This window comes from Sphaeramia orbicularis, chromosome 1 (genome assembly GCF_902148855.1).
Source record: "Sphaeramia orbicularis chromosome 1, fSphaOr1.1, whole genome shotgun sequence".
NCBI lineage: Eukaryota > Metazoa > Chordata > Actinopteri > Kurtiformes > Apogonidae > Sphaeramia > Sphaeramia orbicularis.
This window is the reverse complement of record NC_043957.1, coordinates 37,676,732-37,695,898: the sequence shown is the minus strand read 5'-3', so window position 1 is coordinate 37,695,898 and position 19,167 is coordinate 37,676,732. Positions and strand designations below refer to the sequence as shown.

The following is a 19,167-nucleotide window of genomic DNA, read 5'->3' as shown; positions in this document are numbered from 1 at the left end:
GGAATGTCACCGTAGACACAGATCATAAAACTGAAGTGTCATATAATATTGTCAATCGGTCATAAACTCAATTTTAACTCATTACATGACAGCGTGACATCTATTTAAATAAATGAGACACTAGAGTCCAGCATTAAACAGGATATATTAAACTAGCATACAAAAGCAGACTTTAAATAGACCTTTCATTTGAAATATTCAATAGTCTACTCAAAAAATTCTAGGTGAATCCCATGGACAGCACTTGCACAACTTTAATTTTTATCATTAAACAACTGAATTGGGTTTCTGTGAATGTTCACAGTATCTGGTCGGTCATCTAGCACACACGGTATACGGTCAGCTGTAGTCGACAACAGGTCAGGTGTCAACTGTGACGAAGTTCTGATGTCTATTTTTAAAGCTGTGGATGAAGCTGTCGTCGAGTAAACCTGTGAACAGCAGCCGCAGTAGTAGTCATAACAGTGTGTGTACATACCTGGTCTGGGGAGATGTTGCCCTCTTCTGCCACCATGGCTCTCAGAGAAGACAGGGAACCAAACAGAGGCACAGCCAGACCCACCCGCAGATACCTCTGACCCTTCGTACTGAAAACCAGCGTCACACACATGGGCCTGTAGGGAATAACAGAGGGGTGGGTGGGGAAGCATGAGGAAGTGAGTGACAGAACCAAATAGTGTTGTAATGCCATTTAATCCAGACACAACCTGTCATAGTGAGTATTTGCATGTTTCTACACTAAATGTGCACATAAGTGTCACATACAGTCTGGAGAAGTGTTTGTCAATTTTATTTTCTGAGGATGTACTTTCTTAAAATGACAAACCATTGCAACCGAACTCCCAATAAACCTTTAAATCTGCAAAACAACTCATTTGTGCAGAAATGCAAGCTTTAAAAGTTTTAACTGCCACTGGAATTGTCCATAATTTTTGTGGCATTTACTTTATCTTATCTTATCTGATTTTATCTTATCTTAACTGTCGACAGGTTTTAACCAGGTTCTGAATACTTCCTCCTCCAAACACTTCTGCTGAAACTTGCATTTTCCCATTTTTCCGACATTTGCTAATATTCTCTCCGATCTTTCACCACAGCATGAGCACGCTCAAAGCACAATGCATTCCAAGCATCCGGTGTCATGACTTTGTGCATCGACCATAAACAATAGCCAATTAAATGGTTCCGCCTGTCAATCATCACACTATACTTCCGATCAAAATTATTAAATGTTTATATAATCAAAATAAATCGTGAATAACAATGCTTTTTTTCCATCAAGTGTATTAAATTTTTTAATGCCTCTGGACATCAAATTTAATGCTTTTTAATGCCATTTAAGGCCTTAATTTTCACAAAATCTATTTAATGACTTTTAATGCTTTTTAATGACCTGCAGAAACCCTGTAAAAGGCTGTATTTTTTTCTTCTTATCCATAAAATAAGGTACAATAGCACTCACACGTGTTTGTTTAACTCTTTAAAACCTGACATGTCATGGCTGACACATACGCATTTTGGGTGGCTGTAACTCCTTTACTGTTTGTGCAACTGGAAAAATTCCAATGGTCTCTGACACCTGAGACATTGCACTTTATGGGCTTTTTGGGTCATTATGGTAAATTCACTCATGCCAGCACTAGAGGCTGGAGAAGAAGCAGTTTTAGCAGTATGAGAACATGCAGTAAATTGTAAATGATTGCTAGATTTCGAAAGATCTGGAAATAAAAAGTGTTTTGGAAAAACGGGCAAACAAACTTGCTCACAGTGTATTTTCTAACCGTTTTATAGTCAAAAGAAGAGAAAAAATCCTGGTGGGCCATTTTAGGCTTAGGGTTTAAAGGGTTAATTAAAACAACATGAACATTCAATGTAATCCAAAATACACTAAATTTCTCTTTCATGTTTGAGAACAAAAAAATGTTTAGTGACCCAGATAAAACATCCTCCACCCCACATGTGAGCCATAACTAGGGATGTAAATAATGAATGGACTATCAATTAATTGTCGGTAAGAATTTGCTTGATTAAAATATTAATTGTTAATTGCCCTTTTCCACGTCCTGTCCGAAGGCTACTGGTTTGTCCACGCTGCAACGCCGCAGCTGGGATAGCTGGTCATTGAACTGGATCATGGCGTTGATGAGTTAGAATGGCTTTAGGGACATGGTGGAGGGAAACACAGGCACAATCTGCTTATGGGAGCGGTGCACCCCCGCCTAATACATGCACAAATGCGGGATTGGAATCGGATCAGAGCGTTTTCCCTGGAGGTTGGTCTAGTTCACAGTCGTCTGAACTATCTGGTCAATGAGTAGGGATGAGAATCAAGAACCAGTTCTTTTTGAGAACTGGATCCCAGTAGCTCGATTCCTTGGAATCCTTTGCCTGCCTGCTTAACGATTCTGCTTATCAATTCCGCCTTTGTTGCGCATGCACGATGACATCACGCATACGTTGCATTGTTTTGGTCAGCACGTAGCCAACATGACATTGAGGCAGAAACGGTCTAAACAGATGACACCAGGTCCACTTGTAACACTTGCAAAGCTTCCGTTTCTTCAAAAGGGTGGAATCCCTCCAATATAATCAAACATTTGTCCACAGCATGTGATTCATTTACAGGAATGTCACATATTTGATACGCTACAGCGCTTGTGAATCTAGTGGCAGAGTGAACGCCAGGCCGTCATCCGGGCCCAGTTCCGGTTCCGGTGTGGGAAACAAACGTCATACCCCATCAAATACAAGTTTCTGATGGCAGGGGAAAGGAAATGAGGTGCACAACAACGGGAGACGGGCAGAGTCCAACCGGTTCCACGTAGTGGAAATGCAGCAGTAGAGGAATTAGTAAAACGTCTTTAGTTTCACTTTCACTGTACACCCGCACCCCCCCTCCCCCCAAACCAGGCCCGCCGTCATCTGTTATTATTTGTACATACTGTATATGTTATATTTTCTGTGGAGAGATGGAAATATAAAAGACAGTTAATGCAAACACACCCGTTTGTACACTTATTCCATCACCATAAATAAATAAATAAACAAACCCAATGAGAATTGATAAGAGAATTGGTAAGGAATTGGATCGATAAGCAAAATGGATGATGGAATCGAAATCGTTAAATTCTTATCGATTCCCATCCCTATCAGTGAGACAGAAGTTCAAAACATCCTCCAGGCTCCTGATCCGGACCACAGATATGTCCCGTATTATGTTCTGTGGTCACCCTGATGGCCACGCAAAAAATAAAAAAAAAGTGTGTGTGGGGGGGCAGCATCTCCGCTGAAATCTCACTCCATCATGTCAGAGATGCAAAGTCAGAAATGCTTATCTCTTCTAAACTGCCCCTTTTCAGATGCATTTATTTTATTTTTCCCTGCAGAATTTATTTGGTTCTACTCCATAAATGTCATTGTCTGTACTGTATCCAATGGTACTATAAATCAGTCATTAAGGAATTTGACATGCTTTTTTCATGACGTATATAAACAATATTTAGCTTTTATTGTTGTAGACCCTATCGAAAGAGAAATCCAGGTTCTAAGGAAAATCATCGCTTATCAATTAATCATTAAACAATCGATAAGGTCAACCAACTAATGATTAATGGATTAATCAATAATTTGCATCCCCAGTCATGACCCAGTGTTTGGCAAGAGGCGATCTATAGTATGGGTCTCCAGTCTCCTAGTCAAATGCAGAACATTTGCAAGTTGATCATAGATTATTACTGGATAAATAATAATACCAACTCTAACATCAAATGTAAAACATAACCATTTTGAGCATGTGTCATGTAGTGAACGTGTCCTGCAGCTATTGTGAGTCTGCAACTTCTGTCTTTACATTATGTGTTGTTGTTATACACTTCCAACTATCAGTTAGCTGAACATATAATGTCAGCGGACTAGCAAGTGGGACTGAATGTGCAGAAGAAACTCCTCAGGCACTAACACCTAATAGAGCTACAGTAGGGACAGGATTAACTTGTGCTGTCATGTGGTGCTGACTCAAGTGAAACCTATTTTGGTGAAGGTGTCACAAAACACATTTAATAAAACCTGACTTTGAAATGTACTGTTGAGCTGTTTAATGCCTCATATAAGGGAAAAAAAAAAAAGAAAAAAAGGTTTACTTTTCCGATACTGATTTATCTGTGGCAAAGAGTGATGTATTGTTTTATTTCCCACTGTGTGTAAAATGATGCTCGACTGGACATGCAGAGTGAAATCAGCATATCGGTGATCTGATGGTCCCACAGGAAGCTGCTATGTGCCAGGATATATCAGAGTTACAGCAATTCGAAGCCACCCCCCACCCTGTCTGCAGATAATGTGATGACAAAATGGGAGAGATGCAGAGAAGAAATAAAAAAAAAAAAAAAAAAAAAAAGCAAAAATGACACGCTAGGAAGCATAAACATAAACAGACTGTCGGACACATGAAGGCAAAGTTTCATTATATGATGAAGAAAACATGGCAAAGACAAAAAAAAAAAAAACAGGGACAAGAAGACAAGAAGAGGAAAGAAAGCAAGGATGCAAAGCAAGGATACAGAGGAAGGTCACGCCTTTGGATTTGAGATGAAGACAGGGTAATCATGGACATTTCAACTTCCTGTTTCCCATCATGCATTATTCAGGTGAGTAATGTGTTAGCAGTCGGGAGGCTGACAGGGCAGACGGGCGACGATCTCAGCAGCTTTTTTTTTTTTTTTTTTTTTTTTTTATGTTGGTAGATGCTTTGAGATGAGACAGAAATGAAACAGTATGAGAGGTGTGGGATGACACTTGAGAGCAACAGGAAATAGGAAAAGCATCTTACAAAGCAGATTTCTTGCAGCCCCGCTACCCCCACCCACCCCCCACCCCCTTTTCCTACAGAGCCTGAGAGTTTGTATTAAAGAGGAACCTCTCATATATTTCAACATGAAGCATCAAAAGTGCACAGTACATTCAAGGTTACAAACATTTCTGATAGTAACGAATACCATGTAAAAGCTAGGATTCAGATCAAAGTTTTCTATAAATATTTAACAACTACAGATGTTACATATCATGATTGATTTACGCATCTGCCACTCATCTCCTAAAGTTGCAATTTTTGTTGACGTGGTCTAATAGAGAAAGTCTGTTCATTTCATTTGAATATTAGAGAGTAAATAAAAACCCTCACACTAAACTGTACACTAGATATTTTTAACTCATTTGATAATACACTTCAGAAAGTCTTGAAGATATCAGAAAAATGGAACTCAGTGATGCTAGAAATGATCCTGGAAATCGATACAGCGAGATAAGAGGAAAACGTGGAAACATTATCACAAAATGACACTAGAGCTCAGAGGTTTGCCATGTTCTAAGAGAAAAATGGAGTCCAGAGACATGAAAACGAATGAAGGAATTTGGAGAACACAAAACAAACTAAAACAGAGCTGGTTTGATATAGTGTTAATAGACTGTTCTGCAGGTCGGCAGTACATTACAAGATGATTAAAATGTTGGTATATTCATTTAACTGTTCACATTATTAATGCTCTCTACTTTGGCTTTCTGCACTTTATTACACTTCTTCCTTGTGACTTACTATATGTGTCTTCAACTAAACTAGGTCAAGGTCAAGGCCAAAGTAAACTTTATTATCCCCGAGGGGCAATTTGTTCTACAGCCAGCAGTTTCACACGGACAACAAACCAACAATAAATACAATAAATAATCCATTAAAAACAATAGCACCAACATTACAAAGAATTCTTCAGCAGAACAATGGCTGCTGGAACCAAAGAATTCCTCATCCTATTGGTCCTATATTTAGGAATACTGTATCTGCGACCTGATGGAAGCAACCTGAACACATCATAAAAGGGATGACTGGGATCATCCAGGACTGACTGAGCCTTCTTCAGAGTCCGCCTCTGGTACAGCACAGTCAGATCAGTGAGTGTGGTGCCAGTAATTTTGCTGCACACTTGCAACCTGTTCCTATTTTTAAGGGTAAGCAGCCCATACCAGCTGATAAAAGAAAAGGTCAACAAAGACTCAATAAAACAAGAATAAAACATTTTCATAAAAGTGTTATCCACTTTGAAACTGCAAAGTTTACAGTAAAAATACATCCTCTGATGAGCCTTTTTACATACAGCATCCACCTGAGATTCAAAAGTTAGCCAGTGGTCCAGCACCATTCCGAGATATTTATACTGCTGAACCACCTCAACAGCCTGGCCATTAATGATGACAGGAGAGAAGACTGTAGGATTCTTCCTAAAATCTACAATCATCTTGTCATGGTGGCAGCCCATGCCCTGTGAGTGGGTTGAACCTGTGTCCTTTGTTCTCAGGCTCTGGGCCTGGTTCTGGGTTGGAGTGACAGGGGGAGCATGGGTTTGGGCCTGCTAGCTTAGCTGGTCTAGTTTTGTTTGTTTCTATTAATCATATTTTCATTTCATATTTATTATTTTTGCATCCTTAGAAATAGCTACATAATGGGCCCACAGATCAAAACACATTTTGCATAGCTTAAGTCTGGTTTTTTTGTTCCTTTTGTTACCTAACTGTTTGATGCTCACTCCATGCTCTCTCCATCCCATCACCAGATCCCAGGCCTGACAGACAAACAGGAAGAGGGAGGTTTCCAAACCTTTTATAGTAGAGGGCATCAGGAACTTACCAAGGGTGGCAGCCATCAGAGGGGAGTTTTGTGAGTTGGCCAATAGTTAAGCTTAAAAATGCTCTAAACCAGGTTTAAACTGTTAGAGACTTTTTGGGGAAGTATTAAATATAAGTAGTGAAATGAGGTATAGGTCAAGATATCAGTAATATTCTGGTAAATGTTAATTGAAAGGTAAACTGAACATTGGGGATTGGTTTGTTCATGTGGGAGGGGCAATGGGTATAAAAAGCCTGGAGTAGAAGCTCCTCGAGGAGAAGTGTGGCTCTGCTTGAGTGAAGCAGGTCACTGAAGCTGGCTGCCCTTAGCCATGGGCTGAGCTTTATTTTCTGTGGTTTAAGACTGATTTTCCTTATGTTTTGTTACGCTGTTTTTCATCAATTAGTTGAGTTTTTTTCTGTTTTTAGTTTTTTTTTGTTTTGTTTTTTTTTTCACTAACACAGCTCAATCGGCGATGTCACCTGGGCAAACACTGTAAATAAATCATACTGCGGTGAAGATTATTCCAGCCTCCTGGTGTGTTTCCTCCTCCACATGGTCAATCATCACACATCTCTTTGGTTTTAGACGCATTCACATTTAAAAAGGACGTGCTACACCAGTCTGTGAATTCAAACACTACAGGGCCATGATCAGGGGCATCATCCCTAAGAAGAGACACAATCACTGAATTGTCTGCAAACTTGAGGACATGCCGACCTGGGTATTGAGTTTGGCACTCATTGGTGTACAACACAAATAAAAGAGGGGGGAGGACGCACCCCTGTGGCAACCCAGTGGAAGATAAAAGAACATTCAATAAAACACTGTTTACTCTCACACGTTGCGACCTCTCAGATAAAAAGTCCATCAACCAAGATATGAGGCCGGGCTCGATGCTGTGGATGCTCTTCAGTCTTTCTGCTAAAAAATGTGGTTGGATGCAATTAAAAGCTGAGGAGAAGTCAATAAAAACTAGGCGCACTAAAGTCTTTGCACCTTCCAAATGTGTCAGGATCAGATGAAGAAGGGAAGCATACAAGGAATTTTCTAATGATTAATTGTTTATAGAGTAAGTATATAATAAATTCATTTGGCGTCTCAAGAGCAAATGCTTGAAAACACTCAGCAACCTTAAGCAGCCTGTTTACCCTCAGTGGCAAAGATTTACCTTTAATTATTAAATATCAGAAAGCATAAGTAAAGTTTAATTAATATTGTATCTAAAAAATGCACACTAGCCTTACACAACCTCAGCTAGACCCATATTTTGTCTCTATATTACACACAAACCCAGTGATTCTCAACTGGTGGGTCGTGAACAAAAAATGGGTCACAAACCTATTTTCATACGGCTGCAGGCCTTTGTCAGGACAAAAAATAATGTTAAGAAACCAATCCTCTGCTTTACTGTTTATGGAGCTGAGCACCGTCCATTCAGCCTCCCCAGCAGTAGGTGGCGGTAATGCGCTGTAATGCTAATTAACACAACATATTTCACAGGATAAAAGAAAACCCTAAAGTTTCTATTGAAATCATGGTATGACATTGACTACATCAGATATAGTTTTACCTACATTGAGGACAAAACCTCAGTGTGTTTAATGCTTCAATAAGTGACTGAATCCACTTTTAATTTTTAACTGAGTGCACATTTTTGGTTTTGGTAAAATGTACCTAATTTATTGTTAAAAGTAATATTTCCCTCTTTAGCATCACCACATGCTTGTCATTTTGGTTTATCTTTAAACTTGTCTTCTATGTTGGCATACTGGTCTATTCTGTATTATATCAGGGTGTATTCACACCTGGAATGTCCTTTGGTCTACTTATTTGATTCGGATCGATTGTGGACTTCATTTTTTTTGTTTGGGTCAGATTGCATTCTCATTGCGCTTTTTGCCAGTGGACCAAACTTTGTAAACAGACGCACATATGTGACGAACTGCGCTGGCATTGATTAGAAAAGTCAGGGGCGGGGTGAATAAGAGATGACGGGTGTTGATGAAAACAAATATGGAGGTCCTATACACTGCAAATGATTTGGTTCTTATCAAGATAAAAAAATAAGTTAGATTTACAAGTGTTAGATAATTTATCTTGTTATAAGAGTTAATTTCTTATTTTAAGTGTTCATACATCTGTAGACATGCTTATTTCTAGATTTAACAATCTTAAATCAAGAAATCTTGTCAAATGAAATGATCTTGCTGCATGGACAGATACTTCACTTGTTTTTTCCTCAGATTTAGTGTTTTCATCTTGTTTTTGGACACTCCTTTTTTTGCAGTGCACACAGTAGGACTGAATGTCAATGACACATTCAATTGCTCCACATCTGTCCACGGCTCACGCTTCTGCAGTTAGTTCTGGCTACGTCCTCAATGTTGATTACCCACAATGCCTCACGGCTACAGTGGCTCATCAAGCACAAAAAAATGCATGGTTCCTTGGTTTCTTTTGGCTCGAGGCCAGTTATATTCACACCAGAACTGAACCGGCCCAGAGTCCGTTTGGTTCAAATCAGAGTTTGCAGGTTTGTATTCACACCTAAAAAAAATCTGGACTTTCCGGGAAAACGAACTCTGGTCCCTTTTAAATGGACCAAATTAAATAGGTGTGAATACACTCTCAAAACACACCATCGTTTTATTAAATAAATTCAAGCGGTTTAACTTTTATTAGTTTGCGATGATAGTGGGTCCCAAAGCCAGAGAACCACTGCACTAGCCAATAAGCAGCTAACATCTTTTAAGGTTCCTACATACTTTTGTTATTTTCAAAAGGTTTGATTGGGAGTAAACATAAGAGATAAAAATGGCAGGACTCCATCTCTGTCTGCTGGCATTATCTGCAGCACCCAGGCTTCAATGTCACTCTGCCAACCAGACCCCGTTGTGTCTCTGGGGGCCTCAGACTTATCAGGCATTCAGCTGGGGTTCAGCTGCAAAAGGACCGTGCAAAGAAGGCAGTGTGCTTTTATACACTGCTCATATATATAGAAGAAATATATTTGTATACTGCTTTTATTACATTTTTTTTTTTTTTTATCATGTTAGGGTTACAGATTCACTTTTAATAGTAAGAGTAATCTAAGACGCTCATGTCCTCACAGTTATTTTCACAATGTGTGTGCTTCCTTCAGGTTGGTGTTGAACCAGCAGTGAGTCAACAGAGGTTGAATGAGTTTCTCTTTGTGCTGGATTTATGCAACAACAAAACCAGACCAGGCACAGTTAGGAAACTGAAATACTGAGTGGAGGGGACACCACGCAGAGAGCATGCATAGCAGCAGCATCTGTAGGTTTGAAGATATGAGGATTCGCTGAGCACCGAATGGAGGCAAATCATGCAATTACATGTGAAAATATTTAAACAGAGTTTCCTTTTTTTATTTTGAGTGTGTTGTTTGACATATTTTGACTGAGAAGTGCAGAGGTGATGTTTGTCGATTATTCTACTGAAGTTGACCTTGTGTACTTTAACACTACGACTGGGTTCTTCAACACAGAGAAAGGATAGAATACAAAAGTAACAAAAGTCTGTGGCTGGTATGCACCGTGTTATCCAGCATGCACCTTTAATCGACTGAGAGCCTTAACATTTTACTGATTTAATCAGTGTCTGATTGCTGATAAAGTCCACTGGTATAACACTCCTGCCCACAAAAATGCATATGGACATTTTATTTTCTTCCTGTATTTGCATCTGTATTTAATCAAAATCAGAGTCTGTTGTTTGTGCATAACTCTGTTCACTTCTCTCTATCTCTTCTGTGTGTCAAAGTCGTACCCTCATCATCAGGGCCTTGCTGACATGCAGCTTCTGCCACAGTTTAAAAGGAAATAACACAGAAAGTGTGTGGTCAGGGACTATTAGATGGACAACATTTATCACTTTGATATGACCATGGCCAACAGTAGGTAGAATATGGCTGTGAAAGAGTGCGATGATGCATGTGTTTGGCAATTCATTTTTGCAAGCTTTCTTTTAAAAAGTACTTATAGTGCGTCATCTATCATAGTGCATAAGTCTCTTTGTTCTTATTAGCTGAGAATAATCTCTGTCAGACTGGCCAAGCAGCCAAGCCATCAAAAGCAGTACAGACTGAATTCAGCGAGAGTCACTTTAAGGTTTTTACCTTTCGGTTTTATTTTCAACAATTCGTCAGCAGAAATGAACAACACGGCCATCCATCAGCAAACTCAAACATCCAACTTCTCCACAGAACCATACCCACCAACCACCAAAGACAACGGTGAGGCTTTTATACCAATGTTCCCTCAAGTGGCGGCAGATGGACCAATTAGAACAGGGGGAACTACTTACACAGAAAAGCTACATAACACTGTGAATTATACAGTATCAGCACCCATATTTGTATTATACACCAATGCATCTACTGTGCATTTATAATTTTTTTATCATCTTTTCAAATAATTCCATAAATCATCTATTTTTCCCTAACTAAACACATGTGTCGTTCCTTCCCCCATATGTCCACTCCAGTCACACCAGCTGTCTTCTGACATCCCACATTGTCTCTCAATAACAAAAATATATGACAATTATTCAACGTTGACCATGGTAACGGCAGCTTGTCGTTACAATCTCTCTTAAGTATGAAGCAATTTTAAGGGTCATATACATGACGTCAGGGGATGATCTTAAACATCCTTAAAGCCTTAAAGCACATTAACAGCTTTACTTCAGATACAATTTATGGTAAAACTGATGCAATAAATACCTTAATACTTACTTTTGCAAGATGGAAATGCACAAGCAAGTATTACTTCAAGAGGGTTTAGTTAATGTAGGGTTGGGTGATCCAGTTAAAAGATCATATAACTATCTATACATGAAGAATCACAATCCACAATCTGAATCACAATTTTCTCAGTTCAAAAGTTTTCTTTTAGTTTTCTCTGATGTTTGGAGGCTTCTGTGGGATGGCTTTTTCTCTTTTTTTGTTATCTGTCTAGAAACTCTTTTTGCATAATTTAGGGCCAACATTATGACAAACTGACAATATTATGAACACAAGTCGACATTTTTGTGCACATACAGCTGCAGTTTTTCCATTAATCGCACAGCTCATGGTGGCCTAATTGATCCCGTCTCAGTTTCATAATGAATCAACAACAGTTTCCCAGTAGCATTACTCTAAAGCATCTATAAATCAGACTCACTGCTCATTTGGGCAGACAGACTGGCAGCTAACTGACTTACGGTATCATTTTGCCACTATTTCCTCTGCAGCAGCAAAACAAAACATTACGCAAACTCTAAAGTTCACACTGAACACTTTAGTGTGGAAAAATGCTATGACTGAACTGAACTAAACTCACCTGTGCTAGTGACAGTAATGCAACGGTGCTCTCTGTAAAATATCATAATTACACGAGTAAATGGACCATTAAAAACAAACATTAAGTGAGTATGAAAGTTTCAACAGCTCTGTCATTTATTTTTTAATGACAAAATCTGTGTGATCCCTCAGAAAAGTAGGTCGTATGACAAAAGATTGCGAGATCGCCCGTCCCATGTTTATTGCAATAATGGTTTAGTATCCTGTTCTAATGAGTTTATGACTCTTTATGATGTGTGTGTTATACATCACCTGGTTTGTCGTAGAGGGATCGGTAGGGAGATACATAGAAATGGGTCAAAGGTGTTACTCTGCTTAAGGCAATGAGGGCACGTCAGAGAAGACCTGTGGAAAAGGAGGAGAGATTAATGATTTTGGTTTTGTGTGAGCTTAGCACACATAGTTACACAGTTATACAGCCTGACCAAAAGAGTCACCACCTGGATTTAGCCCTCAGACCCAAAGACCCAAACAGCCACTGGCAACCAAAATCATGTACTGATCTAAAGTGTTTAATAACTTCTGAACCACTAAACTTATCAATACTTTGAAATAATTGAAGTGAATTGAATTTTCATCTTTTCATGGTCATCAGATGTGACCCATTTGTACGTTCAGAGGCTCCGTAGTTACCATGGAAACACCGTCATCTTCTGCAACATTGATTGACCAGTAAAACCCATGGAGTTGGATCAATGACAGTGAATGGAGACACTCAACTAACCCTCAACTTCAACCTGAGCTTTTATGAACATCTACATGATCAGTGACTTAAATGAAGGATAACACTTGATTATCACTAAGAAAATGCAAAATAGAGAGGATAATGTTATGAAAATGGTGATAAATCATTTAAGAAAGGTTAAATAGAAAGGAAACTGCCACAAATGTAGCACTGAGTCATTATGGGTTAAATGAGCAAATAGTTTATATCCTTCTATTGAATAATTACTGCAGTGATTACTATGTTTTAGCTGCAGCAAGTTCTTTAACTCTATGTGATGCACTGAGGAGCTTCTTATTTCCTGAATAGCCATGAGTTGTCTAGAAAGGATAATGATTGGACAGTTCCAGGATTCATCAGGTTCATCAAGCTCAGATTGTTAAAGAGTGATTCAGCAGCATGAAGCATCACTTTTACATATGGATTGGGTATTGAAGAGTCCAGACCTTTGGGATGTAATGGAGAGGGATTTACACAGACATCTGACTCTCCAGACATCAGTATAAGATCTTCGAGGAAAAAAAAGCTAATGTGACTCTAAATGGAAAAAAGTGAAAAAGTAAGAGGAGCTTACTAAGGCTACATTCAGACAACAGGTCTTAATGCATTATTCAGATTTTTTGGTGAAGTCCAATTTTTTTGTATGCTCGTTCATATTACACATTAAATGCGACTTCTATCAGTTTTGAGTATGAACTGAATGCGACCCTGAAGTGACCCGCATGTGCAAAAGAGGTCCTGACGTAATATGTGTCCACACAGGCATGCAGTGTGTTTATGGAAGTAAGCAAGTTTTTCCTGCCACTTCTCCTCCTGGGACGCAGAATTGTGATGTTTGTTGCATTTCAATGACCTAAAGGACGGACAAATGCGACCTGGCCGCTCAGACTGATTGTAAAATACCAGATACATATCAGATTTAGGACCACATATGAAAGTGGCCATGCTCGGATTTGAAAAAATCAGATTTGTGTTGCTCGAACTGTCTTTAATAGATTGCATACAGGTCACATATGGGCAAAAAAATCAGATTTGGGCCACATTTGCCTGCAGTCTGAACGTAGCCTAATACCCCCGACAGGTCACACAACACTTTGCCCCTCCTGGTCACTGATACCCTGCGTACCCAGTGTTTCATTGTGAGTCTTAACTTTCAATCTTTTTAAACTTTTAAAAAATTTGTTAAAAAAAAAAAAAAAAGAAAAAAAAAAAAAGAAAAAAAAACTGCATTTGATAGATAAGCACACATACAGAACATGTGTGTGAAATTCCAAAAGAACTGGATGACTAATGTCAGAAAAAGCAGTTGGACAAATTTTCTAAGTTGAAATTAAACAAAAAAACAAAAATCAAAAATTTAAATTTATACATCTAACCGTGCACTCCACCTCTCCTAGTGGTTAAAAAAAAAAAAAAAAAAGTGTGCGAAATTTAAAAATAATCGGGTGAATTGTGTCCGAGGAATCAGTTGGACAAAAATTGTAGGTTAAAATTTTCAAAAATAAAATTTTCAAAAATGCAAAAATTGAGAGAAAAGCACAGATAAAGAATGTGTGAAATTTGAAAAGAACTGGGTGAATAATGTCAGAAAAATTGGTTGAAAGTTGAAATTTTCAAATATCAGGAAAAATCTAAAACTTGAAATTCAGCCGATAATAGTGTCCGGGAAATGCAATGGACAAAAATCTCGAACGGCAGAACAGATGGTATACCTGGTATAATAAATGCTGTGATGTTTAGACTGTTATGACATACATATGAACTGGCATACATGGTGCTACAGTGAATGCATCCTACAATAAAAACTATCCAATGAAATATTGTGTGGGTTGTTTTTTTTTTGGGGTGGGGGGGGGGGCAGGAACTGTATATGAAAACATGAACATGAAACATCATAAAATCATTGTGGCTTATTTTCATGTTATCTATAAGGCTCACAGATCCCAAAATAGATAGATTCTACAGTGTAATCTCACACATAGTTTGAGGTTGGAACAGATTCTTAGTGTTTCCTCAGATATTCTTAAATGTCTAGAGAGAATTTACTCTCTCATGTAATGTGTTCAATTTAAAGTAGTCGATAAATGTGCAGAAATATGCAAGTGGACAGTGGTGACCACTGAATACTGAAGGAAACCATCTGGACTGATCTGCTGTTGAGAACATCAGTAAATCGTCAGAGGTGGGATGTTATTTACAACTGAAGCGTAAAAACACTGAACTAGGCAGGTGTAGTACACAGAAAAGCTGCATTCTAAAAATACTAGAGATTAAAGTCACAAGGAAGAGTTTGAGATGAAAAGAAGATTTTTACGAGGATGACGACAGAGGATTAATTTAGGTAAAGAAAATAAAGATGACTTCAATATAAAAAGGCAGACAAGGTAAAAGTAAACAGAGAGAAAGACAACAAAGAGTGGGGCTCAGCGGGAGAACAGATTAAAAATGAACAGAAGGTTGGAGGCAGGACAGAGGAGTTGACAAAAAAAAAAAGCTGACAGAGAAAAAGACCCGGACAGGAGCTGTGAAGGTCTTTGAGTCAACGGGGAAGAGGCTGATGGCAGCAGAGAAATGACAGGAGGATAGAAAAACTTGATCCGGATCTCTGGGCCTCTATCAGACAGAATCTGCAGCCAAACACTGTTTTCAAAAGTGCATAGCTCTCACTGATCTCAGGATGGGTGAGAGAAAAACACAGGAAAATTGAGCTCAGAGCAGAAGCAACAAGCACATCTTTTATTACGAGCCACATCTGAGGTTAGTGCGACCGGATTAGTCATGTTCGAGTTCAACAACAACCTAAGACATTTTCATAAACTCAAAAATGCACATATTGTTCTCCTCCAATAGTCTCTCTAAGGATTGTGTGGGAAGTACAAACAGCAGACAGAGGAAAAGCACTGACTATGAATAAGCAAATACATAATATTAAGCTGAACTGTTAGTGACACATTATGCTAATCCCTGTTTAATGGCCTTGGTTCACCTATTATTTACCTTTTCATACAGCAATTAAGTAAAAACACCACATTTGATTTGCTGTTGTGTCACATAAACCTTTCATATCATAAAACTATAATCCTATTATGCTTTTCAGATAATTTATTGTACGTTTATGGTAAGCAGTTTTAAAACACCGATTCAGACAATTGTAGTTTCTGTCTGAACTATTTATTTGGAGTCACAGTGCAGATTACACATCGCAAACACACCTCAACCTGTGGGCACAGCATTGTAAAGTTCTGTAGCATTTCAGTAGAGTACATCAGTGGAAGTATGAGATGGATTTAACTGGTACGTTGTTGAATATGAGTTCTGAATGTGAACTATTTGCTGCTGTAACATTATACAGCTACTGGACACATATGTTGTTTTATTTATGCATGGTGCATATACATATGTACAGATGTTTTATTTATAATAATTACATACATTTGTATATTTTTAAAGAAAAAAAGATTATTAGTAGGAGCTTCACTGAGTCAAAAAAGCACAAAATGTAAATGTGTATATTCATAGATTCAGATGCTCATCACAGACGGAGTGCACGAAAAATGAAAGGGCAAAACTGGAACTAATGTAAAAAAAGAAAAAAAGATAATCAATGTTCTAAATGTATGTAGTACAATAGCACTTCCCGAAAATAAAAAAAAATAAATAAATAAAAGATATGTATTACCTCTGGGGGAATTCATCACCAATGTGTTGTGAGTACAGACTCTTCTAATGTGGTCTAATGTGAACTGTGTTGCTCTATAATCAAACAGCTCCTGGACACATACATGACTTTATTTATGCACAGTACATATACACGTTTATGTATGTATAACAATAACATACATATGTATATTTTTTCATTTATATTTACTTTTCATCTTGTTTTTTCTGTGATTGTTATAGGAACATATTAAATTGCTGCTGCGTATCACTCTCCTATGTCTGCACATTTCAGACTATGTGTACATTTGCATGCCGGTTGCCAAAAGCTCATTTCATCTGGGGGTCTCCCTATCATTTCTGTCAGTTGAGCTATATTCAAATATGTGCAAATACAAACTTGTCAAATCTACAGATATACTGGATATAATACAACACTTTGCAAACTCTCCATTTTCTTGCTGTCAGTGCTCTACCCAGTGTGTTGTGGCAGCCAGTCACAGACTCACTAATGATGCCAGTTTGTACTGAGTAAAGCTGACTGACAGCCTGTATTCACTCACACACGCGGAAAAACCCACTTGCACACCAAAACCCCTGCACTTACAAACTCTGTGTGTTGCAGGAACACCCACACGCACTAACCCACAAATATATCACTTAAAAAGCTTGTGGTGAGGCTGACAGTATTTCCAGTCTGGTGGAGAACATGAGATAAGAGTGTGTGTTTGTGTGTTTGTGTGACAGACAGCAATGTTTGTACTGTGTACAACATTCAGTTGTCAAATCAAAAGACCACCAGCCTTTAGTTGGGACCAGATACCTCAAGCTACATTACAAACACACACAAGCAGCACAGCAGCACCTGCTCTTGTTTATTATTAAAAAAAAAAAGTTGAGCTGCTCAGCATCCCTCCATTCTACTCTGAGTTAAATAAATAAAACTCCACCGGCTGCATTTCGAAAGATTATGCACCATCAAGTTGCCTTACTTTTTTTTTTTTTTTTTTTTAACTTTTATTCTAAATTGAGCTTTTTTTGCATTATACAGTGTAAATGATGAGGATGAAACAATGAATGCAGCACATGACAAATCAGGATCTTTGTGTTTTTGCTTGACTGGATGATGAAACTAACCCAAGCTGTTGGTTTTAGTCTATTCATGAAGAGCATGGCTAGCTGCATGCTATTCATATAAAAAGAGCATGCAGCTAGCCAGGGCCAAACAATCTAAATACAACTCCAGGACCATGGACCAGCATTAGGCATCAAAGTTCAGCTCTCCTGCTGGGTAAATGAAAGAGAGACCTCAGAGAGGCAATTTCTTGTGTCCAACTGTCAGTCAGTCATGTGTCACCGGCTGTGGACTGGAGGCCACTCATCGCTCTCTATCAGAGTGTGTGAGTAGAGGCCTACTGTCAGGGGAAATTAACTCGACTAAAGGGGTTGTTCAGCCTCTCTCACACACGTCTCATACAAACTCTATTCCACACCTCTTCACTTGCTAAAGTATAAGTTCTTTCAAGGCAACTGCCTATTTTTGGCGTCACATCATACATATGAGCGTCTTCTTCCATTACTGCTTAAAGCTCAGAACATATACCGTAGCTGTAAGTGTCAAGGACAAAGGACTAGATTTGCAGATGTACTACACCCTTTAAACGGGTTTGATCTTACATCTAATGATCAGCGCTGAGAAGGTTACTTTGGAAATAGAATATTTAACAGATTGCTAATTAGCTTCTTAAAAACAAGGGGGAACCATTAGGAGAACCATTTAAAAATAACTGACAATTTTAGCAGATTACTGCAAGATAAAAATAGTATGGATTTGCTGCCAAAAGAACACATTCTTACATGGTGAAAAGATGGAAAACACCAGAATTAATGTTATATTCTACTAGTACTGTATGATGCAATCTTATACATATATATGATGTGAGGACAGAAAAATGTTTCACACTCTGCCATATCGTATCATGTCACAAGTAGCCCTGTTTACAGCACAAGATGAAGATGTAGTGAGGTAGTATTTACAGAACAGTTTCTGTTATCATAATACTATATTTGGCATTACCATGATTTCAAGTTATATTACAAACATGTATCCACATTGCACATCCCTCTACCTCGATTCTATTTATAAGTAATGTTTTACCCAATGTTTAACCCCTTTGTATTCCCCAACATTCTAATAACTGTAATTTCACCTCTTAACCTCCACCAGGTCACTGCTGACCCATTTGGGGTTAGCACCAGGCACCTCTAATTAGAATGCATTATTATTATTATTATTATTATTATTTTTTTTTTTTTTTTTTTATTATTATTACATTTTTAAACTTATCTAGTTTGGGTTGTGTTTCAGCTAAATGTTAAACATAAACTAGAAGATATTCACTGTCAAATGAAGTGTAATGTGTTCAACTTGACCTACACTCCCTCTGTTATGAGTCTAACCCTTGGCTAGATTGTGATGGATCTAATTTGGCATATGGTCTACTTTTTAGAGGGATCGTGCACATACTGTCAATAAGTGCAGTCACAAAATTCCTACTCTGCAAACATTTACTGTAAATGGCCCATTCACCTGTGCAGTTGTGGTATTTCACAGTGTTGCACACTGTGTTACACTAACCTATGGATTTGTAATATCACTCGGGTAGTGAGTTTATTTCAGTCAATTTATGGTGATAATTTAGCATCTGTCCCCACTAAAGTGTTTGACTCTTGTCAGCATTAACTTGCAGAGCTTGTGTAATGTGT

The 19,167-nt window shown here is 38.3% G+C and overlaps 1 protein-coding gene across 1 annotated transcript in view; it reads right to left on the bottom strand.

Annotated features, from left to right (window-relative positions):
- Positions 1–19,167, bottom strand: part of usp43a (ubiquitin specific peptidase 43a) — a 211,892-nt gene that overhangs the window by 106,806 nt on the left and 85,919 nt on the right. The window contains exons 4-5 of the mRNA XM_030137013.1: positions 12,273–12,365; positions 479–614 (exon numbers count right to left, since the gene is read on the bottom strand). Of these exons, the coding sequence (XP_029992873.1) occupies positions 479–614; positions 12,273–12,365 (229 nt within the window). The remainder of the gene's footprint in view (positions 1–478; positions 615–12,272; positions 12,366–19,167) is intronic.